At 34.7% G+C, this 17,939-nt stretch overlaps 1 protein-coding gene across 1 annotated transcript in view; it reads right to left on the bottom strand.

Annotated features, from left to right (window-relative positions):
* Positions 1-801: 801 nt before the first annotated feature.
* LOC107949710 (callose synthase 10) overlaps positions 802-17,939 on the bottom strand; it is a 28,764-nt gene continuing 11,626 nt past the window's right edge. Inside the window, exons 21-51 of the mRNA XM_016884453.2 lie at positions 17,843-17,929; positions 17,665-17,750; positions 16,739-16,766; positions 16,342-16,439; positions 16,165-16,246; positions 15,912-16,072; positions 15,695-15,812; positions 15,177-15,271; positions 15,002-15,092; positions 14,744-14,904; positions 14,541-14,650; positions 12,139-12,270; positions 11,954-12,022; positions 11,697-11,868; positions 11,195-11,303; positions 10,197-10,316; positions 8,532-8,647; positions 8,355-8,438; positions 7,567-7,679; positions 6,939-6,991; positions 5,673-5,849; positions 5,545-5,592; positions 5,060-5,218; positions 4,756-4,869; positions 4,568-4,656; positions 4,252-4,410; positions 4,031-4,133; positions 2,938-3,057; positions 2,066-2,116; positions 1,744-1,926; positions 802-1,199 (exon numbers count right to left, since the gene is read on the bottom strand). Coding sequence (XP_016739942.2) covers positions 963-1,199; positions 1,744-1,926; positions 2,066-2,116; positions 2,938-3,057; positions 4,031-4,133; positions 4,252-4,410; positions 4,568-4,656; positions 4,756-4,869; positions 5,060-5,218; positions 5,545-5,592; positions 5,673-5,849; positions 6,939-6,991; positions 7,567-7,679; positions 8,355-8,438; positions 8,532-8,647; positions 10,197-10,316; positions 11,195-11,303; positions 11,697-11,868; positions 11,954-12,022; positions 12,139-12,270; positions 14,541-14,650; positions 14,744-14,904; positions 15,002-15,092; positions 15,177-15,271; positions 15,695-15,812; positions 15,912-16,072; positions 16,165-16,246; positions 16,342-16,439; positions 16,739-16,766; positions 17,665-17,750; positions 17,843-17,929 — 3,525 coding nt within the window. The 3' untranslated portion in view covers positions 802-962. The remainder of the gene's footprint in view (positions 1,200-1,743; positions 1,927-2,065; positions 2,117-2,937; positions 3,058-4,030; positions 4,134-4,251; positions 4,411-4,567; positions 4,657-4,755; positions 4,870-5,059; positions 5,219-5,544; positions 5,593-5,672; positions 5,850-6,938; positions 6,992-7,566; positions 7,680-8,354; positions 8,439-8,531; positions 8,648-10,196; positions 10,317-11,194; positions 11,304-11,696; positions 11,869-11,953; positions 12,023-12,138; positions 12,271-14,540; positions 14,651-14,743; positions 14,905-15,001; positions 15,093-15,176; positions 15,272-15,694; positions 15,813-15,911; positions 16,073-16,164; positions 16,247-16,341; positions 16,440-16,738; positions 16,767-17,664; positions 17,751-17,842; positions 17,930-17,939) is intronic.

Raw genomic sequence — 17,939 nt, forward strand, 5'->3', positions numbered from 1 at the left:
GCATAAGCATAATCTTAATTTTAGAAAATAAAACTTTATAATATTTTATTTATAAAAGAAACAATTATTCAAAAATTTCAATTATAACTAAATAAAGCTAAAAGAAACGCCAAGTAAAACATTAGATATAAAAAAAATACATGAATTTTCTTTTAACGCTTAACTTCTAAAATATTCTAAATGCCTTGCCAATGTCTCTGACATTAATTTATGGACACTAATTATATACACTACCCACAAGTGAGTTTGAAATGATGCCATTTGTTTTTGAATAAATAAAATAATAATTAAATAATTAAAAAACACTTGATATTGCTTCTGGAGTTTTTTTTATTCCACTGACAATAATTACCCTTATTATAATATATAAATGAATCCAAAACATGTTTTGAAAAAAAAAATCAAGAATTACAGTATTAGATATTTTAAACCCAAAGAAAGTAATATACATATACATATATATTACAAAACCAGCCGGCGAGCTAAAGCGAACCAAAACGAATGAACCACCTATTGGGTTTAATTGTCCAAAAATCAACCAAACAGAATACACCCCTAATGTCGGGCCCAAAAAGGTCACCCTTCCATTCTGCAGATTTTAGGATTTTGAAATGTGTAATTTACAAGGTCAGAATCAGAAGAAACTCCTATCTCAGACACTTTTCACGTTCTTGTTTATTTGTATTTGTTCTTTCATACATAACTCAGTATTAAATAATAAATTAAAAATCTACTTTCCAACAAACCTTAAATGGTCAAGGTAAACCTATCATTCTTCAACATACTACTAACAGAACCATCTGTGAATGCACATAAATTCAATTATAGAAAGATTGTACTCCATCAAAAATAATATATACTATAAAAGGATTGTAGTTAAATTCATAAATTAATAAATCGAGGCCAAAAAATAAAAACAATAACTAGTTCAAGCAAACCTAACCGCAGCCAGAAAGTAGAAATCATGTCTCGACATTAGCTTTGTTTCCGGCAAGGATGAGAGAAATCTCCAGCCCACGGCTAAAGGCTTGGTTAAAGAGAAGGCGAGACTGGAAGGTTGAGATGAATGGGAACCATGACAACACTGCTACTGGTGCAAATATGATTGTACCCATTCCTGCGTCATAAAATCTTGCAATTTCTCGCACCGAATCCCATAATCCCAAACTTCTTACAACCCTCTTCCATGTAACAGCCAGCTAAATTATATCAACACAACACAAAACAAAAAAGGATACGAAATTGTTAGCAACAAAATGCAACACCATATTGTAGAGTGGTTTGAACTTGAAACAAAAATGAAGAATCATTCTGCACAGATTCAAACTCCTAATCATGCTAAACTAGGTTCCTGTATACAGAGAGGTACCGCTCAAAATGCAACAGCCCATGGAATGTTAGACTAGTGGACCAAGGCAAGCAATCCAAATAAAAAATATTAATCAGAAAAAGACCCATCAGAGGGTCTGAATGAGTCAAACCAAGCTCAAGCTGTAGGAAGCTCAAGTTGCTTGATTTGAAATAAAGATCAAACTTGACTAGGTTCATTTACCAAAATGAACTCAACTGTCATGCTTGACTTGGCAATAACCGAGATGAATTTCAGTATGACCTATGAGGAATATAAGTATTCCTAAATAAGTTCTCTTAACATAAGTGCCATATTCGACAATGATTACTTCTACATGTTCAATTGAGAGAGAGGTATCCAAAGCAGGAAAATGAGGGAGTTGTAACGCTTACACATAATATGGCCCATCCAGTTGGAACGAAACCGAGGATGCTTGCAAATAGGTCAGCAATTGATAACCTGGTGAAGGCAACGATAAGGCAAAGGCCAACAACAAGTCCAATGGATATAACCCCTTGCATAAATCGCATCACCAGTTGTAAATCATGGGACTTCTTAGGGCTGTAGGTGAGTAACTGCAAGCCAATAGAGAGGATCAATCATTAAGACACCTTTTAAAAGAAAGGCAGATATGTTGAAGATTTTTTTTTTCCGGGAGGGGCATGTCTGGAAGGTGGCAAAGCTTGTCGCCCTTAAATGATAAAGGATACTGACCTTGAACAATAGGACAAATCCAACCAACACAATCCACGAAAATCCATAAAGCTGGACAGCAAAACAAAACCATCAAGAACAAGTAATAATAAGAACCTTTTAGTCTAAGAATATGAATCCTCTTGAATAATGGTCCTTAAAACAATTGGCATATACATAATGCGTGAATTGACACACAAACACAACAAGACAAACCCAACCAATACGATTCGGGAAAATCCATAAGGCTGGACAGCAAAATGATACCATCAAACAAGTTATAGTAAAAACCCTTCAGTCTAGAATATGAATCTTATTGAATAATGGTCCTAAATAATATACCAATCAAGATGCAAACACACTATTCATTGAACATATGAAACTGTTCCACTAGATATAATTTCTAAGTTGTCGGTATGAATTTGACCAACTTCCAGCAGCATTTATGGTTATATCCATCCCCTTGGTTAACCAAATAGTCACCTACAGAAAAGCATAATCCGCAGTCACCTATTCTTTCAAGAAGGAAAGACGGATGCCACTTCTTGCATGCCTGGCAAGCAGGAAGGAGGCAATTTTGTAGTGGTGGAACTCCTCCGACATTTTCCACATGTTTTTGTGTTACCAGTTCATCCAATGTGGCTCAATTATAATTCATACATACATGGACAAAAAAGCAATCCTTAGAACTTCCATCCTCAAGTTCTATGTTATGTTATTCTCCTTTCTCATCATACTAAGCACAGCATCTTTTACTTTTAACATTGGATGGAAAATGGCACGAAGAAAATACTGTGAGGGAAGTCGGAGAAAGTTTCTCTAACATGCTTCATTAAATTTGAGAAACAAAGACAACAAATGCAAGCAGAAAATTATAAGGGCAAGAAGCACACCGCAATGGATGTATCTTTTCCTGTAAGATGGAGCTTGTACACAATGCCATACTGAAAAATAAAGAATCTCAAGCTTAATATTGTCTCCAATATGCGACCTCTCAGTGTTTGGATATGTATCTGCAGAAGAAATGTAATATTTTCCACAATAAGAAACATAAGAAGAAAAACGGTTGTCAATAGACAAGCAATTCCAACCAACACCTAAAGCTTGTTTCTAAACTAAAATATTAGAACAGAACCTTATGGAAATAAGGACACTAGGCCAACAAGCCAATGCAAGAAATGAAATAAATATTTTGAACTCAAAATGACATAAGTAAAAACAAGAAGAAAGACAACATTGATGCAAGAAATGAAATAAATAATTTGAACTCAAAATGAAATAAGTAAAAACAAGAAGAAAGACAACGTTGGGCAACTTTTAAGGTCCCTCATTTCACATGATTGAAGGTGAAGAAGAGGATCTAGCTCAAAAGCTCTCTCAGACAATCATAGTTTCATACTACTAAAAGAAAGAAAATAACTTGACATCAGGTACCGCAGGAAAAAAGGTCAAATGCAATGTTGTCAAGAACACAAGGCACCCTCTCAATCCTAATAGTGCTTCTTGACACAAGATGCAAAAAAAACATACTGCCTGAAAGAAGGCACAATAAGTATATGTACGTGTTTTTGTATGTTTATTTGTGTGTACATACACACATATATTATGATTATAAACTCAAAAGACTGGTCTAGTTTATTCACAATATATTCAAAATTTTCTTTTTCTTTTGTTGGCAAGTCCCCTTCCTGATATTGAATATTCAAATATTAAGAAGCAAAGAGTTTGATATTATCTCCTTTCTTACTAGTTACTACTAAGGAATGATAATGAAATAACTAACTATAAAAAGAAATTGAAGAGAACCTAAAAAACGCAAGCGTTCTTTGCACATATCACCTTGCAAAAAAGTATTAGCCACACTAGACGTGCACCTGATCACACTTAAGGCGCAAAGACAAGGAGCATACTTTGACAAGACTAGTCAAATGCATAGACAAAGACTAAATAAGAACTAAAGAACTAATTAGCATCGCAATGATAAACCTGTTCTTCATCCCACCAAGACTCCCAGCTATCATCTCCTTTCACGCCAACTCCACCTTTATACAGAAGCCAACTGGTCCAATCATCAAAATCTTCAACAGTTCTGTTCATTAAAAGATATAAGGATGGGCACCTATGATGTGGTAAAGTTGCAAACATGCAGTCTTACTTCTGGAAGTTTCACGATAAAAGCTACAGAAGTGAAGTGCTATGGGACTTACTTCTGCCATTCAAAACCTGATGGGTTGAATATATAAGGGGCAAAAAGCCAAGAGATGACAAGGAACCAGCTGCTAAGAGTAAGCAAGACAAAAGAAACAGCACCCCCATCTGTGTAACCATATGCGATGTATACTATGAGAAGCAGAGCCACTTCAAGCCTGAGAAATATTAAGTTTGAAAGCTTTAAAATAAAAGCAGTTTTACTTTTTCATACAGATGATGTCAACCCAGCAAAGTTCCCAGATCAACGTCAACTTTTGCTGGTGACAATTGAAATTAACAGCTAATTGGAATCCAACAGAGAGTATCACTTACGCCTTAACAAAATGGCTTCTTGAATAAAGCCTGTAATTTTCAGCAAACTTGATATGACGCACCACAAAACCTCTCCCAGTTGCTCTATACTGTTGGCTCAAATGCAAAAGATGAACATACATCAATTAAACTTGAAAAAGGAGAACATAAATCTTGAATATGTATGTCAACTGAAAGAAAACCCGTACTTTTGCACCACCATGGAGTATAGTCCGTCCAAAATAATGAGTTCTAGTTCCCAAGGAGAATGTGAAGAAGACAGAACATAACTGAAGCTGCATTGTAATAAAACTGAATACGGCCTGCATATCAATCGACCAAAAGATAATTAGAAACTTATTATACCAAAGAGAAAAATATCACCTTAGCAAAGGCTGTAAGATCATAATATGTTAAAAGTTTCACAGATAACTTTCTGAAACTGGACCTACCAAACTATGAATTTTACAGGACAAAGAATATCAAGTTTCTGATGGAATCAGACTGACAAACCTTCAGCAAGCCCAATTCAAGTATAAAACCCATTATCATAGGGACGGCAGTAAAAACTCCAATCTGTACCAAGAATTGAGTATTCAGAGCTGCATCCAATGCTGTGTTACCCGACATCCTAGCTTGCCTAGCGATTTCCTTGTCGAGTCCAGAGAAAGCCTGGTTGAATTGGAAATGAGTTGACAAAACTATTGTTACAATGCAAGATCTTCAAGAAACTTTGATAAAAAAACCCCATAAATGGGATGGTTTCACCTTGCCAAGATTTTAACAAATTTTCAAATGCATCCTTTTAAATGAAATTAATTGGCTGCCAAGCTTTTATTTATCTTTAAAATGTTTCCATTAGCAGGAAAATTAAAAGGAATTCTATGAAGCTCAGATTAGATAATAACTGCCTAATTGCTTTCTTTCTGAAGAATAAGTTAAAAGAAAAGTGAACTATACATTAAAAGAACTTAGGCAAAAGAAGAAAAGTTATTTACCAGATAAACTCTTCCATACAAGAATATATAAACTGTAAGGACAGTCATCTGCGATAATGGAAAATAATATCAGACAAATCTGAAGACTAGCAATGTAATCTAAACTTAAAATGAGCTAGAGATAATACCATTGTGCAGACATAATAACCAACAGTCGTGAAGAAGAAAGATAACATTCTAAAGAAATCAAAAAGTTGTCCAAGCCTGTATACATCCCTACTTAGGACTTGCTCTCCATTTCCCCCAGCAACTTTCCCCTCAAATAAAGCAATCTGGTTCAATCCAACATCTCTTCCCTTTCCAACCTGCATTATTAGAAAATAGAACTCAAGAAAATAGGTATAGATGGGTCCAAGATATGGGTGTAAATGAGACACCTATATTTGCAAGCTATTCGAGTTCAACTCCAAAAAGTCATATTTGAGCTGAGCTCAAGCAGCTCAAGTTACCAAGCGAGCCGACCTTGAGTATCATAATCCAATTTCAAGTAGCGCCAAGCCTAATCAAGTTTGTTATTTATAATATATCTAATATATCAAATTTAAGTTACCATTTTATCCTTAATATAAATATATACTCAAAACCCGAGCCTATTATTTTTCTCCTGGTTTCCTTCTACTGACACTCTTCTACTCCCCTTGAGTTTCCTCACCAAAAGCTTTCTTCATGCTCTCAAAATCATATCTCATTTCTAAGCTATGTCTCTTCTTCCTCAAAGCTCGTTTCTTTCTCCCAAAATCACCTTCATCAGGCCTTTTTCGTTGTGAATGTGTCACCCACTATAATTGCCAATTATTCTCAACTTTAACCGAGACATACTTTTCAGGTCAGTATCTTTTCAAATAAATAAATTCAATATTTAGCAATTGTGCCTTTTCCACTCCTTTAAGTGATTATTGTTACATTTAAAAATAAAAAATAAAACCATAGCAGTCAAAGACTAGATAACAAGTTACAGAAAATTTTGAAGTTTGGGCATAATTCCTATGTCTCTATAATGATTTTTTAGGCGTTTATTATATTTATGAAAACATTTATTTCCAGTAATCTAAATAACAAATTTATCAAGCCTGTTTGTTTCTACACAATCTTTTGATTTTCTTTGCTTTCCTGTGAAATGGAAGTGGTTTAAGAAAACTGTACTCTCAAAATTTCATCATTTAAATAAAGATTGTACACAAAACAAGTTTGAACTTCAGTTTGAAATCGAACCAAGCATGAGCTTGAAAAATTAGTACTCATTTGAACTCAAGCCAAATTTTGAGCAGTGAATTTTGAATTGAGCTCAAGCTTGAGCTTTCATGAGAGCAAAGAAAATCAAAAGACAACTTCTGATGTGCCAGTCTCCCTTGGGGGAAAAAAAGAAGAAAAAAGCCCAAAAAGAAAGAACAAACCTGAATGTATTCATGATGGGTGATGTTACCTTGCCTCAATGTGGAGTTGAACCCTGTAAAAATCTTATTTAGGTATATCATTAAATTAGCTGAAAATAAGCTTTAAGCAACAATAGTAGGCTCCTTTTTTTCTGTTCGTATTGCTTCATGGTAAAATTTTCACTCTGACAATCTCCCAAGGATTGCAGTTTAAGAACTTTCAGTTCATACTTGGTGGTTACAAGCACTAGTGCGTGTTTTGCTAGAGTGACTAGCATGACTCCAGTTAAGTGGTTTATTCCCAAATACCTAGAAAGGAAGTTCTGACAAAAGAGAACATAACTGCAACGTTTTGTTATATATATATATATATAGTAAAACAAGCATTGGAAAGTTGTAAACCACAAAAGATTAAGGAAAAATAAAATTAAAACCAAGGAAAATAAGAATGAAATCTTCTCAAGTTCCCATATGCATTTATCAGATGGTTTTAGGGGTCTACTTTTGGATAAACTTGTGTACAAGGTATCCTTGGCCTTCAAAAGTAAATGCAAAGAAATGAAGAAAAGAAAGTAGCTCAAGTAGTTGAGTTGAGAATACTAATGCACTTTAAAAATGGAAACAAAAAATTCTCATCATCCAAGCTTACCTGCATATATGTCTTCACTAATATTGATAACACGAGATGCCTTACTAATCCCTCCTCTAGTTATATGAAAGATCCGATCAAATACATCAGGATGCCCATAATGCATACGAACTCTGCATTTTCCCCACATGAAAATGGACATAAGTAATGAACCGAAAAAGTCCATTCCAAGAACAACCTATCAAGTGCAGATTGAAAAACAAGCCAGAAACCCTATCTTAATGCTTCAGAGGAAAACTCGAGAAATCAACAGAAACTACAGTTCCCAAGCACTAAACTAAGCTATCATACATGAAAAATTGAAAGTAATAATGTAAATAAAAACACTTTTCCTTGAAAAATAAACACTATGAAGACAGTTCAATATGTGCAAGACATGTTTTCATGATATCAAGTTGGCAATGAGTATACTTCCTGAATTTCAAAAAAAATTAAATGAGCAACACTAGACACGACAGCTATTCTTTTAAGCTTCCCAGTGTCATACAAGAATTCATCCACTGTCGTAATAAAAAAAAGGATTTTACAATTGCAATCATGTGACAGAACTGTCCAATATAGGCCAGTGGCAGGGAAGAAGACAGTGGAAAGGACATAAAACAATCACACTAAATCCTGGCTAGCAAAGGTGTTTCATTGATCATAGAATACAAGGAAAAGTCCCTTGAGGACTCAAATGCTAGCTAAACAAGCCCTGCTGCCGATAAATTCAAGTGTTTTGGGAAATGATACACATGATAACTTTATTCATATAATCAGGAATAGCCTTTTACAGTAGATACACTCACTTGAGAGGATTTGCTAACACACGCTGGCCCAAAGTGACAAAACTAGTCTCCTGATTAGACATGAACCACGCTAGGGATGAAACACTGCATGTACATATCCACATCGTAAGTCTAAGGAAGATAAAGAAAGAGATAAATTTATAGGAATGAATATTTCAGTTAAAAAGAAACACAAACCTTCCGGTAAAAACATGCTCCCTAACACCAAGAATAGTTGGAGGTCGAATTCCATGATTTCCTCGAAACTCCTCAAGAAGATTTCTCATTTTCATTGCCTCCTCAAGGTAGTTGTCCTACACAACAAGACAATGGCTCTCAGCAAAAATTACTACAAATCATACTACATTGCCACAACATAGACATTATTTATAATCTTTAACCTTGCAAAAAAAGAAAAAGAAAAACCAACATGAAAGGCAAGTATTACAAGGCATCTGAGGAAAAAGTAAACACAGCAACTAATAAGAAAGACTAGAACACAGAGAAACATCAAATGCAACTATAACATGGATATTTGAAATGCTAGACATCCAACAAAAAGCAGAAATGTTAATGATGTGTTAACTCTGCTACAGCCTTCGGAAATTTCTAAAAAGAGCCCCTTAATATGAGCTTTCCATTAGCCCCCGTGTTACAAAAAGTATTACCCAAAATTTATGGAAGTTGTAATAAGTTGTGTAATTAAGTAATTCTTGTGTAATTGGGTAATGTTATGTGTAATTGTATAATTACACAACTTTTATGAGTTATAATAATTTGTGTAATTGAGTAACGATTTGTCTAGTTGGAGCTGATAGAAAGCTTATTTTAAAAAGCTCATGCTAGAACTTCTCACAGCTTTCCCTTAATAATAACAAGCAGCTTATCTGCACAGATTCCAGGAAACATAAACAAGCATGAAAATAGAGCAAGATCTTGAAACCAGTGAGCCATGGAAATCAAAGCTACCGTAATACGCACAAAGTAGAACCACATTTGAAGCAACCATAATAAAAGCAGCCATAGAAATATATGATTAAATCATCTACAAGCACCACAAATAGAATGAAAATTTTTACATTTTTTTTTAAGTAGGCCTGTTCATGGGCTGGGCTAGAGTGTGGCCCAAGTCCAAAAAATAAGCCCAGGTCATTTTCAGCCCAGCCCGGCCAAAAAGGCCAGTTCACTGTTAAAAAAATAAATTATTAAAAATATTTTTTAGACTAACATTTTAAAATTAAGTTTATTTTTTAAAAAAATTATTATTTAAATTAAATTCGAGCCAGGCTAGGCCGAGACATAAACCTTGTCCAAGCCCAGCCCACGACAGGCCAGGCCTACCAGGTGGGGGCTGCCCAGCCCATGGACAGGTCACAGGTCTAGTCCCAGCAGACACCAGTTTCATGGTAGAATCCAGCATTCCTAGTCATCACTCATCACTGAGTAGTGAGTACTAACAACAGTGAAGAAACCAAAATAACAGAAACTAGAGTGATAGACAAACCCAACAATAATGCATACTAATCAATTAACCAAAGAACTTATCAAGCCAACAGATAAAATATCCAAGTCAGCAGGCCTTGAGTATCGGCAACAAAAGATTTGTCCCCATTCACTTCTGCTTTTCTTGAAATGTATTATCATATAAAAAATATGTAGAGACGTGGAACTAGACAACTAGTACTGACAAAACTATATGAACCTCTCTTCTTTTTACTAAAATCACGCTGAAAGCCAAAAGGTTAAGACTGAAAGAAGCATTTACCAGCTTCCTAATTGACACTCAATTACGAATATTAAGTTCAATTTTTTTAATAACAAAAACTACAAGGACTCAGAACAATGCACAGAACACTAAATTACCTGATTCATGTCGATAGTTTGAATAGCTTCCCCTCGTGTGAAGATAATAGCATGGTTCTGGTTTTCAGGTTTCCCTTCTCCAAGCTTAGGATCTCCAGGAAGTTTAATTGAATAGACTTCCTGAATAAAGGAAAAAGGGATAGAAAAATTTAACAACAAATCTCTTCTATAACATTATAGGAGAAAACAGAACCATAAAAATTGTATATTTAACGAAAAAATTAAATATAAGAAACTATCCAGCAAGCAAATTTATGGCAATAAAAGGGCAGGAGTCATTAAATCCAAGAAAGTATATCCACCACACCCCTAAGAAAGGCACTATAAAGGCCTCGTAAAACAACCTACAGTGACTGGTAGGGTAAAAAAAAACATAATCTATACAGAAAAAAAAGATAATTATTCAGCTCTGCCGCTGAAGCAGTTCCACAATATATATTGTAATCAAAGTTTATTATTCCCACAACATATTATAGTCCAATAATTGCAATCAAAGTACAACCTAAAAAGTTGAAACAAAGTCAAATTTTAGCATGCGCATATCATATCAAATCTAAATGAAGAAATAGCTCACTGACTTCAAGGCCAAGAATGACAAAGCATAAACGTACTTGCAAAGCAAACAAAATGAAGCAAGCTCTCATTCCGACAAATGACTATTTTGAAAACATTAAGAAAAGAACATTGTTGCACTTGCAACTTGTTTACTATCTTTCCACCATCACTTGAAATTTTATTTTGACTAAGGATCTTTATTTTAATTCAACTAATGTGAAAAGAATGAATGGAAATGCACATCATTAGTAAAGGACATCAAACCATAAAAAAGATGTTGCACGTTGGAATGCTCTGCCTACCCCCACCAAAATAAAAATACAAATTCAACCTAGTTGTTAGCTCATTACTTGTATTTTTACTTAGAAAAACTCTGTGCAACCATCAATCCATGCCAATAAAAGATTTTTAATAAATACAAAACAAGAAAGTCAATGCTGAACCTGATCTTTTCCATTTATATCAGCTTTGACAAGCTTTGAATAAAATTGCCTTTTCCCGTCCGCTCCAACCTCCTCAGCATGTATGAATGCAACTCGAAGGGCTTCATTCCTAGAAACAAGAAACAAAATACCATTGTCATTAAAGCCATAACATGGTACAATAAATCAAGGATCATACCAATATCATAAAAGCCACGAGGTGCAATTAATCAAAGATCCTGAGTAAATTATACAGAAGCAAACAGAATGAAGATGGTAAAGCCTTTATGAAATGATATTATCGTAATGCTAACAACAAGGGATCTGTAACTGTAAGGAATGGCATTAAAGTATCTGAACGACAAGCAAGCCAGACACTTAGCATCCAAGCTTTTGACCAACCAGACATGCTTTACTACTTGGCAACTGAATCTTGCAGCTCAGTGTCCCCCCTGAATCAACTTTATATTAAGGTCAATTAGGTGCTATTATCTGTCTTCAATCAATAAAAGGCAAACGATACCTCTGTAGCAAAAGTGCAATATCAACAGCCTCAGGTTTCTTATTCTGCTTCTGTTGACCATAAATTTGACATGAAACAACATAAGTAAACTTTATATCTGCTTGTGCTCGAGCTTCACGAGACAATTCAAAGCCTTCAGTTGTCAGGTAGTCGCTTTGAGAATATGCGTCCACTGTTAAACAAGAAAATATGGTATGAGCATATCAATGGCTTATCCTTAACAGTACAGGTCATTGCATAAGGTTTGAAGTGAATACCTCCCAAAGATCTCCTTTCTAGAAAACTTTGTAGCATTAATGCCCTTCTATAATACATCATACCACGAACTGCATTTCAAGATTATAAGAGAGATCATATTGAAAGAATAAACAGCCTTTCGGCATCTCACATAATACTGGACTAGATATATCAGGTATTCCATAAGAAAGAAATACTGGCTAACCAGTCCTGGCTAGAGTCTGCCCTCGATAAGATGCCCAAAATCGAAGCTCCAAGTCATTATTACTTCGTTGAGCTTCTACATTCCCGGTAGACTTTCCCTCATTAATCCGCTCTAAATAATTCTCCCATTCATCTAAAGTCAGAAGAACAGGGACTTTATCACATAAAGATATAACCCAATATAAAATAAGCCCTCAACAACAGGCAAAGGATGCGAAGCAAGAAAATTTCATAAGTCCACGAATATAACTAAACTAAAAACAATAGGGATGACAATGGGGCATGTCAGAGGTAGACATCAAATGCTATTTATTTCTGCTCCCACTCCCCTACCAGTGTTGTCAATCAGGAACTTATTTGCTTCTCAAATCCAACCATAAATTGCACGATAGTGCTAGGAAACTCAAGTTTTAATTATTTTCTTTGTTACTGCTTTCTATCAAATTTATTACAAAACAAGTAACATTTCAGCAAACCCCAATTCGAAGTGCAGAGAATCATGTGTCTTAAAAAAACAAATTCACCAAACAAAAATGATTGCAATTAATATCAATTCTCTCTTTAGAATATATACAAAAAGAAATGCTTGCAAATAATTCCATCCAACCTGGCATGCTACAAAACTTGACCAGGAATTGGAGAAAGAGTTCGAAAACAATTCAGCAGTTAAGAGTAGGTAACAACACATGCTGCTTGGATGCAAATAAAGACCTTTGCATTTATTAGAAACACATTATATTTAAGAGATAAAGCTTGACACGGCTGGCATCAAGCAACTAATCAGAATCGACAATAAGAATGTTAACAGCATGATTTTATCAAAATGCCTTCAGCATGTAATACTTTCCAACTTATAACCAGAATTCATCATACAAAAAGAGAAATACAGGAAATGTACTTTAAAGGGATGGAAAGGATGTAAGATAATTTGACTGGATAAGGTAAGAAGAGTAAGGTAAAGGTAAGGAAAATTATGCTACAAAACTGTCTGCTTGCAAATAATTCCATCCAACCTGGCATGCTACAAAACTTGACCCAGAATTGGAGAAAGAGTTCGAAAACAATTCAGCAGTTAAGAGTAGGTAGCAACACATATGCTGCTTGGATGCAAATAAAGACCTTTGCATTTATTAGAAACACATTATATTTAAGAGATAAAGGTTGACACGCCTGGCGTCAAGCAACTAATCAACAATAAGAATGTTAACAGCATGATTTCATCAAAATGCCTTCAGCATGTAATACTTTCCAACTTAAAAACAGTATTCATCATACATAGAAAGATATACAGGAAATGTACTTTAAAGGGATGGAAAGGATGTACGTTAATTTGATTGGACAAGGTAAGAAGAGTAAGGTAAAGGGAAGGAAAATGATGCTTTATTGTCTGCTGGAGGAGAGGAAATGAAATTAAAGGATACATGAATCTACAGCATGATTTTACCAAAATGTAACAATACGAATAGTAACAGCACAATTTTGACCAAAATGCCTTGAGCATGTATAATTTCCGACTTATATAACCAGAAGTTAAGAAGCTATATTCATATATAGGAAGGAATACAGGAGAACGAGGTACTTTAAAAGGGACAGATAGGATTTATGATATTTTTTTGGATAAGATTAGAAGAGTAAGGTAAAGGGAAGGAAAATGATGTATTATTGTCTGGAGAAGGAGAGGAAACACAATTAAAGGATACATGAATCTACACTCTCACAGCCATTCTCTTTTAGTGTACAAAATATTTAGAAAAGGAAGAAAGAACAAGAGAATGAATGTCATTCACAATGAAAACTTTGATCCCCTTTCCATCCACTTTTCTTTCCTCCACTTTGGGAAACAAGTCAAATGAGGTTTTAGGGCAAAGTGAAGAATGTTTCTACTACTTGCATGAATCATAACCAAATAAGGAGCAGCAAATAGTGTTTCCATTCTTTCCACCCAAGCCGCCTTAATCCAAATTCCAATGAAGATAGAACTCAACAAGAAAGCACCACAACGAAGAATTTTAGGTATTCAACATCGACAATATGATAACCATCACATAGTACCGAAAATTCAAAAGGTAACACTCAATTAACCATTTTGTGGCAGTCTGTCGATAACAATAATATTGGAACACTAATCAACAGCTCAGTATTTAACAAAGGACCAATGCAAGTCACATGATAGGGAACGTAACATCTAAATAATCTTCAGCAACACAAGATGGCGACATAGAAAAGAAACATATGCTCTATCATGATGCTGGAACAGCAGTTAAAGATTCATTGGAAAAATAATAAAAGGGGGATGGGAAAGGTAGGACTCTGACTTAGATTGAACATTCAACTATTGACAAACAACAGCATTATGATACAGGAAAGGATAACCTCACTTAAGATAATTATGAAATGATATACCTGGAAAGATTTTCTGAAGATAGAAAATAGTAGATATTCCATCCTCATTTTCCTCACGCAATTCTTTGGGGCTATAAAGTACAGTCTCACTGTAGTATGGGGTAAAGACACTGTTTTCAAACAATAAATAAATAATTAGTTCAATATACAATAATATTGCAGAATCAAATTTAAGTCAATTTTCAGACATTGCATCTACATACCAAAATGGCATCATTTCGCAAACTGGCTTAGCTGGAGGCATATCCATAAATAATGAATTAGTGAAAAATTCCAATCTTCTCCTCGCCTCTAGATTCTTAGGAATGTTAGCTGCAGAATCCTTTACAGTCAGAAGAAGATACAGTCGCTTCACCTGCTCCCTCTGTAAGAGAAAAAGTTGGACACAGTAAGTGATGAAACAAGGGTAAGACAAGAAAAGGGGAGATTAGCAGTATATATCAAATTCAACAAATGCATACAATTTCTGGGTCCTTGGGCCACTCTATTCTCGAAAACAGACGACCTTCATTTCTTGCTCTAGCCAAAATGTTCCATGTATCAAGCTGCTCCCTGACGTCTCACAGCAAAAGCAAATGTTTCAGAAAGGAAGATTTAATTGAACGCACACTAAAAAATGAATGTCCTAGAATTTACCTCAAATCAGGTGATAACAGGTCATGTGTAACAACCTCATATAGTTGATAAACAGCATTTGCAGCACCTTTCTCTTCAGGTTTTTCATTCCTTAGCTAAAGAAAAACAGTTTATTATCAGAACACATTTCGAGCAGCAAAAAGAGTATGATGTACATCTATACAGACTTCATTATATATCGGTACCAGGCACATTGAAAATTAATTTATTATGCTCAATTTCTAATTGAAGAGACACCAGCATTGAAATCAATTTATTATGCTCAACACCTAATTATGCAAAAGTAAAAGAGCAATCAAACATATCATACTGCAATATCAAGAAATTTCAAATTTACTCATAGAATAGAAAAAAAGGAGTCATACCAATAAACCACTACAATGGTGGGGAATGGAACAGAACGAAGAGGAGGGAAAGTAAAAGAATAAAAAGCAAATGAAACAAAGAGGGTTTTTGTACTATGAATTTAGCAGCAGTGATTGAAACAATTAAAAGATGAAAAGAGTTTCTATTATTACCAGCCCAAGCAAAGCAGTCAACTTTTGAAGAACCACAGGAAGCTTCTTCAAAGACAAGGTTATGACAAGTGAACCCTCTGATATACTGTTATTAATCTCACGGTATATCCTTTCAACCCTGTCATAAACAAGGTAAAGGACAAGTAATTGTGGGCAGGCTCTTAATAATAACCCCATGAAAAAATGACAAAAAATAAAGCATGCAGCTGCTACATACCAGAGTCTCCCTTCACCATCCACCAATGAATGTAAAATTTTTTCAATACTGTAGTAGCACTCCTGAACTGCATATGCCATATATTCATCCTTGCATATCCTATTCCAAAGATCAGCCTGTGTATCTTTGCAGTCAATAGCCAGATCGACTGCCAATAAGATCTGAAAACATGTTGCCCATGAACATGAAAAATATTAGCATAGAATCAGTCTTTCAGTAATTATTTGTTTCAGTACAATTTAACAGGTCCCACCTTACTGCTTAGAAGAAACAAAGGCCACTGAACTAATCTTAGACTTCCTCTGTTGCTGGGAATTAAAAGCAAATCCATCTCCCTTAAAATATAAGAAATTAAGGGCAACCAGTGAGTACCAATCTCAAAATGAACATTAGCATCATGAGAGCAGTAAAGTCTAACTCAATAATTTACCTGTTGCTGATATAGTCTTCTTCACGCAAACTTTTAATTATCTCATTCCAAAATGGAGAAAATAGGGCAGCATATGTCTTGTTATTTTCCTGAGAAGCCTGTTCGTGAAAAATAAACAAGCTTTTAATTATTTCATTTTGTTTTCATTCTTCGACTCTAACAACCACAGGATGGAAAGACATGTTTTCCACATTTCCGCTTTGCTTCTCTTCCAATTTTCCATCTTTCCTTCTTTCTACCCACACAACCTGGCTAAGCCTAAAAGATTTACTTCTACAAAAGGACCATCTAATCAATCAAGATTCTGCCAGCACTAAAGATTTGCAAAGATACAATCACCTTAATGAGTTTTAGAAAATTAGAATTAGAAGTGAAGAAATATAAAGGCATCACCCACCTCAGGTGTTTGTCTATCAAATGGCATCCTGTAAGAGCAAAAAAAACGGAAACAGAAAAAGGAAAAAGAAAATTAAAAGAGATAAACAGGGAAATTATATAAAAAGGAAAACATATTTGAACCTATAAACAGTGTGAAAACATTCTCTCGTTGTTAAGTTATGAAGTTATTTAAGAACTGCAGAGTGTTTTACATGCTACTCCCTTTTGTTTTTAGACAGGGGAAGGAAGAATTCTGGTAGAAATAGTTACTTGACCAAATGCAGCATACACCACATAAACCATATTTGAATAACATCAAACTACTTTCTTTGCATATAAAGGCAGACCAAACAACAGCAGGTAAAGGCTCGAAGGATAGAAAATGGCATCTATTTTAATGACTTCGCAGCCAGCCATATAAGGACCAAGTTACAAACAAGACAGAGAGAGCAGAAATTAAGACGAGAGAGAGGGAAAAAAAATTTAATTCAGGTTAGCCCTTTTCCATTCCTTTTACTCTTATGTCCATTTTTCTTGGATGATTAACTAGGTAAAATAGTCTGAAAAACAATTAAGGCCAGCAAAGACCTAATTATGATCAATCAGAAACATTCAATATACAAGTAACCTATATTCCCCATTCTGTATTCTAACAAGCCAATATGCTATCTGGGGCCTGCTTCATTGAGTCTATCCATGGTCCACAAAATTGCAATAAATATGATCATACATCTCTGTTTATCTTTGACACAAGTAAATAACTATGATTAAATATCTATATCTATCTTTAAAAAAATACATTTTAGGAAATCAAATGAACAACAACAAAAAAACAGAATATAGAAAAGGGATTGATGATCAAATTTAATAAAAGGGTAATCAAAACTGGTACACCATTTTAGCCCAGAAGCCTATACTTAAAATTGCCAAGATGTGAACAATTACCTTTTAGTTTGTTGGGAAACAAGGTTATTGGCAAAGACTTCTGGGAAGCTCTCAAACCGTTTATGCACCATTTCAGTAGAGCGTATCTGTGATAAAAGCAACATTGAATAGTAGGAATCGTAACAAAGGAGCACAGACTGTAATATCGCCAAGGATAGAGAAAACACCAATGTAATACCTCGCCTAACCGAGCCCTTGCACCCATGACACCACCAATAATTGCTGACAGTAAAGTGTACCATATGTGAATGTCCATGAGATAAATCTGGAGAAAA

This window comes from Gossypium hirsutum, chromosome D03 (assembly GCF_007990345.1).
Source record: "Gossypium hirsutum isolate 1008001.06 chromosome D03, Gossypium_hirsutum_v2.1, whole genome shotgun sequence".
Lineage (NCBI taxonomy): Eukaryota > Viridiplantae > Streptophyta > Magnoliopsida > Malvales > Malvaceae > Gossypium > Gossypium hirsutum.